This window comes from Aquarana catesbeiana, linkage group LG04 (assembly GCF_042186555.1).
Source record: "Aquarana catesbeiana isolate 2022-GZ linkage group LG04, ASM4218655v1, whole genome shotgun sequence".
NCBI lineage: Eukaryota > Metazoa > Chordata > Amphibia > Anura > Ranidae > Aquarana > Aquarana catesbeiana.
The window spans coordinates 199,953,828-199,973,012 of record NC_133327.1 but is presented as its reverse complement, the minus strand read 5'-3'; the positions used below and the strand labels follow the sequence as shown (position 1 = coordinate 199,973,012).

The 19,185-nt window shown below is 42.0% G+C and overlaps 1 protein-coding gene across 1 annotated transcript in view; it reads right to left on the bottom strand.

Annotated features, from left to right (window-relative positions):
* Nucleotides 1–7,744: 7,744 nt before the first annotated feature.
* GFM1 (G elongation factor mitochondrial 1) overlaps nt 7,745–19,185 on the bottom strand; it is a 78,467-nt gene continuing 67,026 nt past the window's right edge. Inside the window, exons 17-18 of the mRNA XM_073626098.1 lie at nt 9,346–9,399; nt 7,745–8,370 (exon numbers count right to left, since the gene is read on the bottom strand). Coding sequence (XP_073482199.1) covers nt 8,239–8,370; nt 9,346–9,399 — 186 coding nt within the window. The 3' untranslated portion in view covers nt 7,745–8,238. The remainder of the gene's footprint in view (nt 8,371–9,345; nt 9,400–19,185) is intronic.

Below are 19,185 nucleotides of genomic sequence, written 5' to 3'. Positions count from 1 at the left end.
ATTCAAAACCCAGAGCTAGACTCCGTATTAATAATAATCTTTCCCCATCTTTCACTCTACATAGGGGCACCCGTCAGGGATGCCCATTATCCCCATTACTGTTCGCTCTAGCGGTAGAGCCTCTAGCCATTCTGATCCGCAACACGCCTAAGGTTGTGGGGTTCTGTAGAGGTCTGCTGGAAGACAAGATATCCCTTTATGAGGACGATGCACTTATTTACCTGGGAGACATGGCTGCCTCTCTGCAAACAGTGATGGGGATTATAACTGACTTTGGTGAGTTCTTGGACTTTACCATAAACTGGTCCAAGTCAATATTGATGCCCATAGACCCTCTGACAGCACCCTTGCCCACGGGAGCGAACCAAATTAACATAGCAAACAGCTTCAAATACTTAGGGGTGGTAGCTATCCCAAATCCGTTTGATTACTTATGGCTGAACCTGGGCCCACTATTGGACAGGCAGAAAGTCAAATGTACTAGCTGGTGTAAGCTTCCCCTGTCGGCAGAGTGAACCTAATTAAAATGGTACGGGCACCGCAACTCCCCTATATGGATTTCAAATAAATGGTTCAAACACATTGATTCTTTAATGCGAGATTTAATATGGAAGAAAAAGAAAGCTTAAATTAGTTTGACCACCCTACAATATGGGAAGGACCGGGGGGGACTGGCAGTACCACACCCCAAAATGTATTTTTTAGCTGCACAAATCCCACAACTAGCAGGGTGGGGGCAGGATGTCTTACCCCGCACTAAAGGCCGCCTCCCATATGGAGATGGATCTACAAAGTGTCCCATCTCTGTCCCCAACCGGGGATCTCCTTCGGAGGGTATGGAAAGAATTTCAAAAAGCTTTGACTATTAGGGGCCCATTGTCCTTTACACCTTTATGGAATAATCCCAGGTATCCAGAACTTCTTGAATTGCAAGGGTTCTCTCCCTGGAGACAGAAGGGGATATGGTTCTTCCCTCAACTTTATGAGGGGACGGTCCTGAAAACATACAGTTATGCACAGAATTCCAGCTCACCTCAAGGAGCTTTTATAAATATCTTCAACTTAGACATGCCTTGCAGGCACAGCAACAAACACACTCCTTAGTTGTATCATCTTCTTTTTTGCTGATGGAAGTCCTCCGGGCGGACACCCGGAAGGGACTGATATCTAAAATATATGTGGAGTTGTCCTCTGTCCAAGATCACGCCTCTTTTAAATGCAGAACCAGGTGGAAGATATTGGAGATATAGATGGGCATCAATGGGACATGGCTTTGGAATCAATACCTGCAACCTCGGTCTCAGCCTCTCATAAACTCTCACAACTGTTTATTCTACATAGGGCTTATAGAACACCCATACAGCTCCATGGTTGGGGCAGGAGAGACTCTCCTCTCTGTCCAAAATGTAAAGTGCACCAGGGGGACTTTATACACCTACTTTGGAGATGCCCCAAACTTCACTGATATTGGGCGGAAGTATCTCAGTGTATCTCTAGATTGGCTCAGGTAACAGTACCCCTGAACCCCTTGGCATACTTATTGGGGGCAATTGATGAGGAGATGTACCTAAGGGGAATGTACTACATGATAACCAGGCTACTGTACCTGGCTAGGAAATTTATAGCTAGATATTGGATGGCATCTACAGTTCTCACAAGGAAACAATGGATTACCTATGTTAACTCATTCCTTCTTAGGGAGTGACTAGCTTATAGCTGCAGGAAAGCTGCGAGAAAATTCGACCTCATTTGGCAACCATGGCTGGATGATCCCAATCTTGCTCCACCACAACTGGTGATGGACAGACTCCTGCATTAGAGACCTGCCATTGATATCGGCGGGGAAGGGGTGGGGGGAGAGAGAGAGAGAGGGAAAGAGGCAGGAGAAACAGGTTAAGTCATGTTCAAAGTTAAAGCAATAGAATCCGCATGATCCGCTGGTTGAAGAAATGTCTAATACTGTTCTAATACATTGGACTGACAGTGCTAATTGGTGTTTTAGTTGAAAAGTCACAATATCTGTATTGCCTTCTGTCATTGCTCATGTACTATAGATATTTGCTACAATCTGTATAATATGTATACTCTTTTACTTACCGGATGCAAATACTATATACACTGAAAGAGCAATATATCAATAAAAAAGTTTTTTTTTTTAAGCAAGAGTGTATACACATGACAGAGGGGAGATTGGAACAACGGAAGGAGAGAGAGAGAGCAGGAGGACGAGGAGAGAAAAGAGAAACGTAGGAATGGTAGAGATATCTCTCAAAATAACACATTTCTTAAATCTCCGGTAAAGTATTAATTTATGTTTTTACCTTTTGGTAATTAAATTGTTTTAACATATACAAAATGGAGCCATTTATTATTTGTGGCATAGCATTGAAATTGTTTTATTTCTACCTGCAGCATGAGATAATTCTATTTCAATTATAAGGAGAAATGCACATATTTGTATATATCTACAAAAGCCAATTCCAAAGTCTGTACAATGGCTTTGTTGTGATGTGTTTAAACATAAATTCATTCTAAATTTATCTTTATTTAGAAAAAAAAAATGTCTTGGTTAAATTACCAAGTTTGTATATGGTTATCAAAATTGTCCATATACCGTAAGAGTTTTAAACTTGTAGATCTGTTTGTGTGAGAAGAAATCATTAAGTGTTAAAATCAACACCTGATTTCATAGTCTGTAAAGTCACGGAAAGCTATTTACTATTTGCTATTTAGCCGTCATGAAGTGTTGGGACATAGTATTTTTGTAACAAGAGCTTGTGGTAAAATTTCTCATCATTTGTATCACCCATATAATTGATATTTGAAGTTATCGTGTTTGTATCATCACCAATTATATTTGATATTATATTGAGTTTTTAGTTAATAAATATATATATTTTAGGACACCGCTGTGTTCCTTTTTGACTTCAAACTACCATGGATAAACAAATTTAAATTATTTGTTTGAATTTTTGGACAGACATGAAAATCTCCTTAAAGCGGGAGTCCACCTAAAAAAAAAAAAAAAAATTAAAAGCCAGCAGCTACAAATACTGCAGCTGCTGACTTTTAATAAATGGACACTTACCTGTCCCAGGGTCCAGCGATGTCGGCAGCCGACGCTGATCACTCGCTCGACCCCCGGCAGCTGCCGCCGCCATCCTAGGTGAGGGAATCAGGAAGTGAAGCGTTGCGGCTTCGCTTCCCTACTGTGCATGCGTGAGTCTCACTGCGCGTCGTAACCGGTCCCCGCTATCTCCTGGGACCTGTGTGTTTCCCAGGAGACAGCGCGGAGGGACGGGAAGAGGCGTAGACTCCCGTGGGAGTCTATGCCAGGAAGTGGGTGCAAATACCTGTCTTAGACAGGTATCTGCACCCCCCTCCCCCCTGAAAGGTGCCAAATGTGACACCGGAGGGGGGGAGGATTCCAAAAAGCAGAAGTTTCATTTTTGTGTAGAACTCCGCATTAACCATAGATTTTTGCATATTTCCATAAATATAATACTGTTAATATTTCAGTATTAATATCTGACAGCACCATCCTTTTTATGGTTACCCAGTGATATCCACTGATACCGATTCAGAGATTCACAGTGCCTTACAAAAGTATTCACCCCCTTGGCATTTTTTCCTGTTTTGTTGCCTCACAACCTGGAATTAACATGGATTGTTTGAGGATTTGCATAATTTAAGTTACAGAACAAGCTCACAACTTTGAAGTTTTTTTTTTTTTTTTTTTTTATTGTGACGCAAACAAATAGGACAAAATAACAGAAAAAGTCAATGTGCATAACTATTCAGCCCCCTAAAGTCAATACTTTGTAGAGACACCTTTTGCGGCTATCACAGGTCCAAGTTGCTTTGGATAAGTCTCTATGAGCTTGCCACATCTTACCACTGGGATTTTTACCCATTCCTCCTGGCAAAACTGCTTCAGCTCCTTCAAGTTGGGTGGTTTGCGCTTTTGAGTAGCAATCTTTTAGTCTGATCACAGATTTTCTATTGGATTGAGGTCTGGGCTTTGACTAGGCCACTCCAACACATTTATATGTTTCCCCTTAAACCACTCAAGTGTTGCTTTAGCAGTGTGTTTGGGGTCATTGTCCTGCTGGAAGGTGGACCTCCGTCCTAGCCTCAAATCACACACAGAGTGGTACAGGTTTTGCTCAAGAATATCCCTGTATTTAGCACCATCCATCTTTCCCTCAACCCTGACCAGTTTTCCCAGTCCCAACTGCTGAAAAACATCCCCACAGCATGATGCTGCCACCACCATGTTTCACTGTGGGGATGGTGTTCTTTGGATGATGTGATGGGTTTGCGCCAGACAGTGTTTTCTTTGATGGCCAAAAAGTTCAATTTTAGTCTCATCAGACCAGAGCACCTTCCTCCATACATTTTGGGAATCTCCCACATGCCTTTTTGCAAACTCAAAATGTGCCATTTTGTTTTTTGCTGACAGTGATAGCTTTCTTCTGCCCACTCTGCCATAAAGCCCAACTCTATAGAGCGTACGGCTTATTGTCGTCCTATGTACAGATACTCCAGTCTCTGCAGTGGAACTCTGCAGCTTCTCCAGGGTTACCTTAGGTCTCTGTGCTGCCTCTCTGATTAATGCCCTCCTTGCCCGGTCCGTGAGTTTTGGTGTGCGGCCTTCTCTTGGCAGGTTTGCTTTTGTGCCATGTTCTTTCCATTTGGTTATGATAGATTTGATGGTGCTCCTAGGGATCATCAAAGATTTGGATATTTTTTTTTTTATAACCTAACCCTGACTTGTACTTCTCAACAACATTGTCCCTTACTTGTTTGGAGAGTTCCTTGGTCTTCATGGCAGTGTTTGGTTAGTGGTGCCTCTTGCTTAGGTGTTGCAGCCTCTGGGGCCTTTCAAAAAGGTGTGTATATATATAATGACAGATCATGTGACACTTAGATTGCATACAGGTGGACATCATTTCACTAATTATGTGACTTCTGAAGGTAATTGGTTATGCCAGAGCTTTTTATGGGCTTCATAACAAAGGGGTGAATACATACGCACATGCCAATTATCAGTTTTTTATTTCTGAAAAATAGTTTTATGTATATATTTTTCTAATTTTACTTCAACAATTTAGATTATTGTGTTCTGATCCATCACATGTAATTCAGATTAAAAAAACATTGAACTAAAGGCTGTAATGTAACAAAATAGATAAAAAGCCAAGGGGGTGAATATATTCAGAATAATAAATATTTGTGCGCACACCACAACATAGAACAATAAAAAAAACAATTAAAAAGATGGAATAAAATATGAATTTAAAATAGTCAAAAATAGTCAGTAGCTGCCACTATATAAGTGTTCACACACCAATCAAGGACCAATAATAAAAAATATGCGGCGCTTACTCATACAAGGTGAATACATATGTAAAACCATCAACCATACCAAGAGGCAATAAAGCCAGATCTCCAGGTATAGATAATGTCTAAATACTTGATCTTCCACTACATTGTGCAATCAAATGTCACAGAAAGCCAGTATTGCATCAAAAAATGAAATAGCTAAAACAGAAGCAAATCCTATGTAATTACACAGAATGAGAATAATTAGTAGCTGTTTCTTAATAGCCCATAAACATGTACATGAATAACTAAAAAAGGGTCCACTGAAATAAATAAATAATGAATGTAATATCCACAGACCACACAGCCTAGGAGGATCTTCAAAGACACCACTCAAATAAATAAATCCAAAATAAGATGTTTCCCTAAAAAAGAGTGACTGCAATTATGATAATTGGTGCAGCAAGAATAAAAATAAAATAATTGAACAAGGAAATGACTAGTGAAACAATAAGTGTAGTCAGCGCAGCATAAATTAAGATACAAACTACTGATCCAAAAAATGATTAAATAATATTGGAACTATAAATAAAAGTGAATACGAATAATGCAACCAGTGTGAAATCCAAAAAAAGGGGGACTAATAAATCACTAAGAGTGTCCCGTGAAAAAATTAAACATGAATTGCAACATATGTGATGACACAGAGTGTGAATGAATAATACTGTGAAAAAAATATTTATACAAAACAGTCTCCAAAGCGTCCCATCCAAAAAAAGGAAACTAATAAATCAATAAGAGTATTAAGTGAAAAAATAAATTGCAACATATGTGATGACACAGAGTGTGAAATGAATGAATAATACTGTGAAAAATAAATATTTAAACAAAACAGTCTCAAAAGAGTCCCATAGAAGATTAGATCTCCATTGTGACAAATATAATTGAGAAAACGTGCCAAACAAAGTTCTTCCAAAGGTATTCAGTGATAGATAAATAGTGTGTAAGGGTAGCGGTTCCCCCAGCCTCTCACCTCCCGGCTGAACAATCACAGCCTAATAAGCAAGTAACAGATGAAACACCGGCTTCCCGATCTCCTTATTACCAGGAGTCTCCAGAGTCCTGCTTTCAGGTTCAGCTCAAAAGAAAGGAAAGGGTTTCATAGTGTAGCAGATAATTTCAAGGTTTATTTAAACATTAATCCACTTACATAGAAAACTGGGTAACACAGAAAACACTCAGGCTGCTCTCAGCTCACCGATCCGGCCGTGATCAGAGAGACAAGCTGCAGCCGAACGATCTGCCTCTCTCTTCTCTGACGCGTTGCGTGACTGCCACGTCACTTTTTCAAAGGGCAGTCACGCAACGCGTCAGGGATCTCACACTGGTTGCATTATTCGTATTCACTTTTATTTCTAGTTCCAGTATTATTTAATTATTTTTTGGATCAGTAGATTTGTATCTTAATTTATGCTGCGCTGACTACACTTATTGTTTCACTAGTCATTTCCTTGTTCAATTATTTTATTTTTATTCTTTGATTGCTGCACCAATTATCATAATTGCAGTCACTCTTTTTTAGGGAAACGTCTTATTTTGGATTTATTTATTTGAGTGGTGTCTTTGAAGATCCTCCTAGGCTGTGTGGTCTGTGGATATTACATTCATTATTTCTTTCTTTCAGTGGACCTTTTATTTAGTTATTCATGTACATGTTTATGGGCTATTAAGAAACAGCTACTAATTATTCTCATTCTGTGCAATTACATAGGATTTGCTTCTGTTTTAGCGATTTCATTTTTTGATGCAATACTGGCTTTCTATGACCTTTGATTGCACAATGTAGTGGAAGATCAAGTATTTAGACATTATCGATACCTGGAGATCTGGCTTTATTGCCTCTTGGTATGGTTGTTTTACATATGTATTCACCTTGTATGAGTAAGCGCCGCATATTTTTTATTATTGGTCAAGGGGGTGAATACTTTTGCAAGGCACTGTATCTGGCTTGCATTGGTGACTATAATTCGCAAAAAGCTGATTATACGATTTGTATGCAAATGCCTTTAGGATAACCAACATTATGCAGTACAACAGCCTATTTAGGGAACATTTGCTAGATTTTACGTTATGTAAAAATATATAATATGCTTAGATGGCTATAAAATAAAACAATAAATCTCATTCCAGTATAGTGATCCATAAATGTGTTGTATGTCAGGAGCCTGTACAATCGGAATGTAACTGTTGTGACCAGGTTTACTTGTCAAGAGGCAGATATATTTCAAAGAGGCTTACCTCTCAAATAAATTAGATAACATCTATAAAGCCACATACAACCTTGGTGATCATAGATAAACTCAGCAACAAGTTTTAGAAACAAAAATGACTGATGAAAAGACAAAATTCTGCAGAAGTGTTAGCATTAACAAACTTTATTTCACTGTGGTGAATCGCTGTAATGATTCTTGAAGAGAAAAAGTCGGAAGTGAAATGCTAGACAGTCACGTAGCTGTTGAATTTCCAGGATACTGGAAGAGTATGGTTTCCTTCCCCAAGAAAAGAGCAGTCTACAATTTTGTCTGAATTCACCATCACTTGGGTAGTCTTGAGAGAGCAGATGAAGACTTTTCACCCGTACAGCCTGTAGGAACATGTGATTGCTTCATAAGATGAACACTAAGTTTTCACCATATCCAAATTCAGTTGGAGCTTTGTGGATTATACATCACAGATTTAAGGGGTTTCACAAAAACCAGCCACGAACCTTTAATATCTGCTGTGACCACACTCCATGCATGGCTGGAATGTAAAGGTGACTTAATAGAAAGGTAACCATTGGTGGAAAATCTCAGAAAAAAAAAAAAAAAGCAGAGCTGGGCTTAAGTCTCTAATTAGGAATTAGAAGCAAGATCAACTCTTGTACTTTCCTTTCTTCGCTGGAAGCTGGCCCGTTGCCTCAAGATATTTGCTGATGATTTCTTCTTGCACACTGGCTAAGCAAGGCTGGTACTTCTGGTACTCCATAGTGTATTCACCCTTCCCCTAAACAACGAAACAAATGCATGAGCACAACACAGCATAAAAAGGCATTGTCTTTAGCTGATCTGTTATAACTAAAAGTTAGAAAAATCTATTAAATGCTTAGAGGCTATAAAACAGAACAGGACGCGCTGACCCGGTTTAAATTCATATCCCAAATTCAACTCAACAACAGGAGGCAGTGCTGATGATGTATACAGGTTAGTGTGGCTTAACAACCACTTTAACTGTTGGCACACAGGGCAATAGATCAGAAAGGAATTTGACAATCAAATACTGGAACACCTAACAGCTTTCTACATTTCTATTAGAGATCTAGATCACACTGCACCGGACTGTTCTGGTCAATTACAAATTCTTTCACATCACTTGGCTGGAAGCAAGTAAATGGTAGAGAGTTGTGTATAATCTTCCCAAATTGTTGGCAATTACTACATAATGGGATTTATTGTGTAAAATACCCATTAAGATGAATGCATTGACTTCTTACATCTACACTATTGTACAATGGCACATGTATTATTTGTTAATATAAATTTGTTAGTATTGTCTGTGCTCACCCTGTAGCCGATTTATTCCCCATTACTGATTTACAATGCCTTGTTCTGCTTTCTCATATCAGAGCTTCCAGTAAGGAGAACAGTGAAAAGCACAGTAGTAACATCATCAAATCTCACTCCAAATAGCCTAAAATTAACCCAGGGGCAGCAATGTCTTAGATCTCACACTGTAGATACACAGCTATAAGGCTGTAGGTGCACAAATGCATCGGCATCCCTACATACCAGGAAGTGCACTGCTATTTTTCAGTAGGAATTAAAAAAGGTACATCTTTCAGGGTAATGCTTAGGCACAACTGTATGTTCCCTATAACAAAAAAAATGATTGCTTTCTGAGGTTAGGTCAAATTTTCATAATACATAAAAATTACAATATCCCAATTCAGTGTAGACAAAACAAAACAAGTTATAAACAAACCTCTGTACACGACCGGAGTTCATTTGCATATCCAAACATATCATTCAGTGGAACCTTTAAAAACAGAACAAGACAAATGCGTGAGAAGTAATTTTTTTTTTTTTTCTTATTAGAACTGCTACTTTTTGAGCCACTTTTGGCACAGGGCTGTCTGGGAAGTTCCCGCGGCCCAGGGACTCAACCTCTGAAGTACCCTACCTCACCCCCTACTAGACCTTAGCTGCCTTTTTTGGCAGTAGCCCTCCTTCTGGAGACTTAGTTTTTGCCCATTTTGTCCACACCTCTTTCCTTACCTCTTACTTCCTATATTCTCTTTACCCTCTTTGACTGTTCCCCTTCGCCCCCTTCTCTTCCTTTCTCCTAACCTCTCCTCCCCCCCGACTCACAATACCCATTGTTCCAAGTTTTGGCAGAGGATGACGGCCGGACTCTGCTTCCCTAAAAATGACTTTGAAACTCGTGTCCTGGAAGGTGAAGGGCCTCAATGCTCCTGAAAAGAGATCCAGTTGTCTTGCTGAACTATGGCAGCAGAGACCTCAAGTTGTATTCTTACAAGAAACACATTTGAGCCGATAGGATTCTGAAACTATACAGTAAACATTTCCCAAAAGCATAACATGGCGAACCTTGGCACCCCAGATGTTTTGGAACAACATTTTCCATGATATCTCATGCACTCTGTAGTGTAGATGAGCATCATGGGGAATGTAGTTCCAAAACATCTGGGGTACCAAGGTTCGCCATCACTGCCATAGTGTATCGCCCTCAGTTAAATCAAAAGGCACGTATCCTACTGGCCAAAACTGTACCCTGGCAGCTCTAAGACCTCCATTCTAATCAGGAGGGTAGATACCTCTTTGTAAAGGGTAAACTCCAGTTGCAGACGTTCACCCTGGCTAACCAAATGTGGAGCAGCTCCCAGTGCTTGAGACATGTCTATCCGCCTTGGCTTTTTTTGCTGAGGGCACTCTATTTTTAGGGGGAGACCTTAACCTCACCATGGATCCCCGCAAAGATTCTTCAACAGGCTCCTCTGCCCTATCCCAGAGAACCCGAACTCGGGTTAGAGAACTGCTTCATTCCTATCAGCTGGTTGACATTTGGCGTATCCTACACCCGCAGGAGAGAGACTATACCTTTTTCTCCCCAGTGCACGGTTCGTGCTCTAGTATAGATCTGATCCTGGTCTCCCATGCAACGATTCCGATCGTCTCTTGTGCTCAAATTGGCCATATCGGACCACGCTCCAATCACACTCGATACTGTCTCACAATACCAGACTCCTAGATCAGCCACTTGGTGATTAAATGAATCCCTCTTACAGGAACCGGAGATTAAAGCAGACATTCTGCGAAAGTTAAGACCTCTTTTTCGAAAGTATCAAAGACTTGGTCTCCAACACTCTTTCTATATGGGTAGCACATAAGTGCTATATTAGAGGAATGTTTATTAAACATGGACACAAGACCCAAGGTTGAGAGAGCAAAAACACTGTCCGGATTGCTCTCCAAACTCCATGACTGCGAAAGGCGACATAAAACTCACTCAGACAAAGACCTAGAGGTGGAAGTAACCAAACTACGAGAACAAGTTAGGGAACACTCCTTATTTCAAGGCAAAAACATGCTATTGAAGGCACACCGAACCCTATATGAATATAGAGACAAATGCAGTAGATCATTAGCGAACGCCACTCGAACCCAACATAACTTGTCATAAATTCCAGCATTAGTCACTCCTGCGGGCACCAAAATCCATAAGTCCCTAAAGATAGCAGAGTCCTTCCGTGCTTTCTATGAGGCAATTTACAATGTGCACTCCAACACTCCTATGGACAAACCCCCAGATAGTTTGGAGGCAATAGATGCCTACCTTGGAGCCGCTAACCTGTCCTCTCTTAGTGCGGAGGATGTAGAGTTGCTCTTGTAACCTATATCCAAGGATGAAATCACGAGCGCCTGTCCTGGCAGGGTCCCCAAGGGGAAAGCACCTGGCCCTGACGTTTTTTCAAATTCTTATTACAAAACCTCCTAAACACAACTAGCAACCCATTTTATTACCGCCTTTAATGCAATTCTAGACAACCACAACATGCCAACAGACCTATAAGCAAGCATCACTGTAATCCCCAAGCCTAGGAAAGACCCACTCCTCTGCACCAGCTATAGGCCCATCTCCCTGCTTAATTGTGACCTTAAGCTGTTCACAAAAATCCTGGCGGAGAGACTGGGGTTAATCCTCCAGCGTATAATCCCCTTGGATCAGGACGGGTTTATCCGCAACAGAGAAGCATGGGGCAATACAATCAGGACTACTGATGTCATAGCAAGGGCCAAACATCTTAATTCCCCTTTCATCCCGTTATCTACAGATGCCGAAAAAGAATTTCACAGGGTGAATTGGACTTTCCTTTTGGCTACCTTGCGACATATTGGGATGCTGACAACCATCCTGTCTTGGATCTCTTCCATCTACTCAACCCCTACAGCAAAGGTCAAGATAAATGGAGTAGCTTCCAACCCCTTCACGATAAGCAATGGCACGAGAAAAGGTTCCCCGTTTTCCCCGTTCCTCTTCATACTTTCTTTGAAACCCCTGCTGCAACACATTAGGCACAACCCTGACATTAGAGGACTCGAAACCAGCACATACCACCATAAATTTGCTGCCTATGCAGACGACCTACTGTTTTACACATCAGAACCGCATATCTTTCTAAGGGTCCTCTTATCAGCAATACGCGATTATAGCACCTTCTCAGATTTAAAAATGAAATTGCAAAAGTCAGAAGCGCTCAACATTTACTCCTAGCTCTCTCGATCGCCTTAGTGGCAACTTCCCCTTCTGATGGGCTCCTCAAGCTATCCAATATCTAGGCACCAAGATCCCCTCCAACCTTCTCCTCATTTACCAACTCAACTTCCAGCCCCTTCTGAACATTTTTTCTACAGACTTAGACAGATGGAAGAACATGGTGATTTCTAGGTTTGGCAGATGCAATGTTTTAAAGATGAACATTGCCGAGGCTGCTTTACCTCTTACAAGCATTACCAATTAGGATTCAGCAGAGTTTTTTTCGTAAGCGCCGAACGACTTTTATTAATTACGTCTGGCAGGGCAAACCTTTGCGGCTCAGGAGAACCCTTTTACAGCGACCAAAGCTCAGAGGAGGGGTTGGACTCCCCGACCTAGCTCTAAATTGCACAGCGGTCCACATGAATAGAGTAGTAGACTGGTGCAGACACCTAACTCATAAATTATGTGTATCCTTGGAGCAGGAAATAGTGCCGACCCCCCTGGCAGGCGTACCCTGGAGTGGGATCAGTTACTCCCGTTTTTCTTCTTCACACCCATTAATCAAACCCACCTTACACGAGCTCCACAGATACTTTAGGATAGCAGAGACGGCCAATTTTCCCTCTCCGTTAACGCCTATTATCGGAGACCCGGGCTTTACACCGGGTATCTCTGACAGGGCTTTCTGGCTTCAGCCTGACAGGAGATTGGTTAGAGCCTCTTCCTTTCTTGGGTCCTCTGAGTGGATTAACCCCTCAAGCTTATACCCCACCCTTAATTCCTCCATTTTGGGCAAGTGGAAGATCTCACAATTATCCTACTTTCTTAGATCCCTCCCAGATCATGGCTGATTTCGTAGACAACCTACGCTGTTTAAAGATCTATGCCAAGGAGATGAGCCTGTACGGATATCTCTATCCTGTTCTTATAATATTCTACTGACAGCCACATCTCAACATGATCCCCCGTATCTGAAGAAATGGGAGAGAGACCTCAATGTTACGTTCACGGAAGATCAAAAGAATCGTATCCTTTTATTTGCGCACAAGTTATCCCTGTGCAGCAAATATCACAAGATCACTTTCAAGATTCCGACACGCTTGTACCAGACCCCATCGGTGCTAGCGTCAATATTCCCAGGACATAGCTCTTTGTGCTGGAGGTGCGGTACCCAGACTGGCACATTAATCCACATCTTCTGGGAATGTCCGATAATGGCACCTTTTTGGAGACAGGTCCTGAAGATCATCCACAAGCTTACTGATATCTCCCTTCATGACAATCTGGCAGCTGTACTCCTGAATTGGATCCCTATGTCCTGTAAGCGATATCACAAATCTTTACTGAAACACCTTTTTAATGCAGCAAGGGCCTGTGTCCCCAGCACGTGGAAGCAACAGCGTCCGCCTTTGGTGTTGCAGTGGTTTGCCAGGGTGAATGACATATAACAGATTGAAAGCCTGACGGTAGTCCTTGGTGAAAGAGTGGAGGAACACAATACACATTGGATACACTGGGATTTGTTCCGGTTCTCAAACGATTATGGGACATACACTTGAGCAATTTCCTTCATGAGAATCAGAGGCCTTGAGCCGACGACCTCGCCAAAACTCTCTACCCTCCCTTTCCCCTTTCCTCCTACTCCCCCCCTTCTGTACTTTTAATTCCCTCTTCCCCTTTTCTTTTTTTCCCTTCTCATCCCATCTCACCATTTCTCTACCTTCCTGACACCTAAGGTGTCATCCATTTTTCTATATTACCCATAAAATAAATCTACCGGTATGCGATGATCAATAGGTGCCACCCCTACAATATCGGGGAAGAGAGCCGTGCCTGGTACAGTTTAAGACATATACGTTATGCTCCCTACGTCACAATGGCTTGGTACCTGCTAGTTAGGGTCACATTTGTCTCACCCTATTTCTTTTTCTCATAGGTATGTGTATGACCCATAAAACTATTTTTCTTTTATAATTTGAGGTTCCCACCACAGTTTTGTTTGAAAAACAGGCTATATTTGATGTAGAGGCAATAACCTACTGTTGATAATTTTTTCCATATGGCTGTTAAGGTATTTTGTTGGTTTTCTCGCCGATATCCTCTGCCTATTTGAAATGATGGATTTAATGTCCATTTCTGGATTTATTAGTTACCGTATGAGTCAGGAGAAAAGAATTTCCAAGGCATTAAATATACCATGCAACACAGTGAAGACAGTAATCATCAAGTGGAGAAAATATGGCACAACAGTGACATTACCAAGAACTGGACGTCCCTCCAAAATTGATGAAAAAACAAGAAGAAAACTGGTCAGGGAGGCTGCCAAGAGGCCTACAGCAACAATAAAGGAGCTGCAGGAATATCTGGCAAGTACTGGCTGTGTGGTACATGTGACAACAATCTCCCGTATTCTTCATATGTCTGGGCTATGGGGTGGAGTGGCAAGATGGAAGCCTTTTCTTATGAAGAAAAACATTCGTGCCCGGCTAAATTTTGCAAAAACACATCTGGCGCGCCGAGTCATTGATTTGATTGACAGCAGTGGGAGCCAATGGCTGCGCTGCTATCATTTATCCAATGAAGAGCCCACAAGAGCTGGGGGAAAGCAAGGCGGAATCGCGCCCATGGGGATTCGGGGCTCAGGTAAGTAAAACGGGGGCTCGGGGGGGGGGGGGGGAGGAGAGTGGGGGGGCCAGAGAGTGCAAGGTGTTTTTTCACCTTAATGCATAGGATGCATTAAGGTGAAAAAACACAAAGCTTTAAACCCCTTTAAGGGTGTGCACACTTATGCTGTGCTATGTTGTTCAACAGAGTTGTACAGTTTATAGGTCACAATAAAAGGTGGAAAAAGTTCTGAAATAATTTATCTTTGTCTCATTTTTTTACATCACAGAAACCTGACATTTTAACAGGGGTGTGTAGACTTTTTATAACCACTGTATTTTCTATGTGATTAAGGTCTGGAGACTGGCTAGGCCACATTAAAGAGTGCTCCTAATCTGAGCTCGTTACTTGTATAGAAGATATATGGGATCCAGAGATCTCACTGATTGATAGGGGATCATATACTTATTTCACTCATTAAAATGCAAATCAATTTATAACTTTTTTGTCTCTCACTGTTAAAATAAACCTACCATTAAAATTATAGACTGATCATTACAAAATCATTACAAAATCAGCAGGGGATCAAATACTTTTTTCCCTCACTGTATGCATATACGGTATATTTTTTTCAACTATTTTAGGTATGCTTACAGTTCACCCCAGATTATGTATTATTAGATGAAACGTGTCGGGATGGGCTCTTCTGATGCCACTGCGTCATATTTTATTCCAATCGCTTTTTTATCTTAACAAATTTGAGTGTTCCTTTTATACAATAAATACCCTTTTTTTCTTAAATGGACTCACACTATGTGGTTCTTTTCCTTTTTTCCTTATAACTACATCACACGGGAAAGATTATTCATCTGGCTCTCCGTCTCAATCCTTTTGGAGGGATATCCTTTTGGAGTGTCACTGTGAGGGACCACTGGAGTTTATACCCCTAACCAGAGGTCGTGTGTGTTGAGGCCATTATCCCCTGGTGTGTCACACCACGAGTCTGATTGACTCAGGCGTACTCCTGTTTGAGTTCAATCTTTCCGGTAAGCCTTTTTCTTATTGGTGGTAGATCGTCTATCGGCAACTTTTCTGCACAACCCCATATTTGAAGTCACAATGATGTTTTACCCATTCATTTATGGACTCTGAATTACTTTTGGATTTTTGTTTCATTGTCATTATGTTCATTCGTTTTACTGTATTCACTTGACTGTGTATAGATTAGAGATATGGCACTCTAAGTATTACATTGAGTGCCATCAAGAATTGTTTTCACCAATTACCCTTGTATATTGTGTACATTAAATTTGTATGCAATCACATTTATTCTGTCACAAGTCTTTTCAGCAGATAAGGGGTTCACATATAGTGTACACCTTGCACAAATATTCAGTCTTGGTCTATTCTAAGACAGTATATCAGCGCTGCACTTATTTATAATTTTTTCACGTTGCAACTGATCCTTTGCTGTGCCGGCTGCTATCTAACAACGTAAAGAGACAGCGCGGTATAGTTGTTTTGTTTTTATAGGTATTGTTACAGTAACAATACAGGTTTTCAAACTACAACTAGTAAAAATAGGATTTTTTTCGTCATACTTACCTGTAAAATCCTTTTCTTTGAGTACATCATGGGACACAGAGTTAGGCTAATATTCATTACCTGCTGGGTTATACTTCATCTGCAGGTGAATGGACACTGGTAGACCAAAGGTCTTTAGACGGGAAGTGATCCCCTATATAACCCCTCCCATAGAGGAAGTACTTCAGTTTTGTAGGAAGCACTGAATCCTCAAAAAGATGGGAGGGACCTCTGTGTCCCATGATGTACTCAAAGAAAAGGATTTTACAGGTAAGCATGACAAAAAACTATTTTTTTTTTCATACATCATGGGACACAGAGTTAGGCCAATATTCATTACCTGTTGGGACGTCCCAGAGCAATAGCCTTGAAAGGAGGGAGACACCCTGCCAAACAATAGCCATCACTCCTTATACGGCAGCCCGCAGTACACAGCAGCCGAAAGCTGAATCCTCGGCTGCTCGAACATCCACTTGATAACTTTTTGTGAACGTATGCACTGAAGACCAGGTAGCAGCCTTACAAATCTGAACCACAGATACCTCATGGCAAAAAGCCCAGGGGGTTCCTACACCCATGGTAGAATGAGCTCTCACCCTAAAGGGAGGACACAATTGGCAATGGAAGCTTTGGAAGCTGCCTGCCCCTTCTTGGGTCCTTTTGGTAAAACAAAAAAGGAGTCTGATCCTCGAATCCCCGCAGATCTAGACAAATAAACCTTGACTGTCCGTCTCTCTTCTGCCTAATGAGGCTGAGAGAAAAAAGAAGGCAAAATAATGTCCTAATTTAAATGAAAGGCCGACACCACTTTAGGCAAAAAGGATGAACAGGTCCTAACACGACCCTGTCGTGGTGAAGGATCAAGTATGGTTCCTTGCATGAAAAGGCCGCCAACTCCGACACCCTTCTAGCCGAGGTGATGGCCATCAGGAAGGCTAGCTTGCGTGACAGCAAGTATAATGGAATTTCCTTGATAGGCTCAAATGGTTGTTTCTGTAACACAGACAGCACCAAAGTTCAAGTTCCAAGGACACATAGGTGACCTAATCGGGGGAAGCAAGCGAGTTGCCCCTTGCATAAAGGTTCGAATCAGTGATTTGGAGGCAAAAGCCCTTTGGAAGAATACTGAAAGGGCCGAAACTTGACCTCTGATTGTACTCAAAGCCAATTTGATTTTCACAGCTGACTGTAGAAAAGAGAGAATTCTCCCGTATTTCCGAAGATGCCATTTTTTGGCTTCACACCAAGCAATATAAGTCTTCCAGACCTTATGATAAATCTTCCTAGTGACAGCTTTTCTAGCATTCACTAGGGTAGACACCACTGGTCCCGAGATACCACGGTCCTTTAACATCCTGGCTTCAATAGCCATGCCGTCAAATTTAGAGACTGTAAATTGGGGTGGAATATAGGACATTGAGACAGTAGATGGGGGCGAATGGCAAATTTCCTGGAACACCCCTGGGTGTAGGGACTATTTCCCCGGGCAGATCTGCTAGCGGCTGAGATAATCTGCCTTCCAGTTCTACTCGTGGGATATGGACTGCCGATAGAATCGGCACATGTCCCTCTGCCCAGGCTAGTATGTGGTTCACCTCCTTCAGAGCTGAACGACTCCTGGTACCGCCTTGGTGGTTTATATAGGCCACTGCAGTGGCATTGTCAGACTGAACCCCGATAGGGCAGTCCTGAAGCTCCGCCGTCCAGGACCGTAGGGCCAGTCATACTGCCCGTAATTCCAGGACGTTGATGGGCAGGATCTGTTCGGTCCTTGACCATTTCCCTTGAGCTGTGAGCCCCTCTAGGGTCGCTCCCCAGCCTGAGAGACTGGCATCTGTAATCAGTACTCTCCAAGTTACCGTGAGGAAGGATTTTCCCTTTCGCAAGTTCTGATCCTGCAACCACCAGTTTAGGCTTAAGAGTGCCTTGAGGAGATAAGAACATTGGATAATCCAGGGCTTGTCCTCTTCTGTTCCAAGCCAACAAGTTGTTGAAGATGTCGAAGGAGGATACCATCCTCCCTAGAAGACTCATACAGAGCCAAATGGAGGGTTGTCTGGTGCCCCTTATCTGACTCACCTGATCCTTCAGGGCACAGATCCTTGCGGGTGGTAAGAATACTGTTGCTTGGACTGTATCTAGGATCAGACCTAAATACTTTAGACTTTGAGCTGGTCTCAAGGTTGACTTTTCAGTATTTATGATCCAGCCTAAGCTTTCCAAATACCACACTGTGCATGTTATGCTCTGTTTTAGAGCCTGTAGTGAGTGATCTCTGAGCAGGAGGTCGTCCAGATACCCGAGCACCAGGATCCCTTGGGCCCTTAAAAGACCCAGTACTGGTGCTAGGACCTTTGTGAACACCCGGGGAGCTGTAGCAAGCCCGTAAGGTAGAGCCACAAAGTAAAAATGATGCTCCTCTACTGCAAATCGCAGGAACCTCGGATGAGGCTGAAAGATAGGTACGTGTAAATACGCGTCCTTTATTTTGATGGAGGCTAGAAAGTCTCCCATCTGGAGTGAGGCTACTACTGAGCGGACAGACTCTATCCGAAAGGACTGCATCAGTAGATACTGGTTCAGGGATCTTCAGTCCAAAATGGGCCTTGTGTCCCCGTTTGGTTTTTGAACCGTAAATAGGTTTGGGTAAAACCCTGTGCCCCTTTCGGGTACAGGAACCTCTACAATCACTCCTCAATGGACTAAATGATGTAGTACCTGAAGCAATAAGTCTTTGAGGATCTGAGGGGACGCTGGATCTTAAAAACCTCTGGGGGGAACCCCCCGCAACTCCAGCTTGTAACCGCGGGATATGGTTGAGGAAACCCACTTGTCCTGAACTATTGTTCTCCAAAT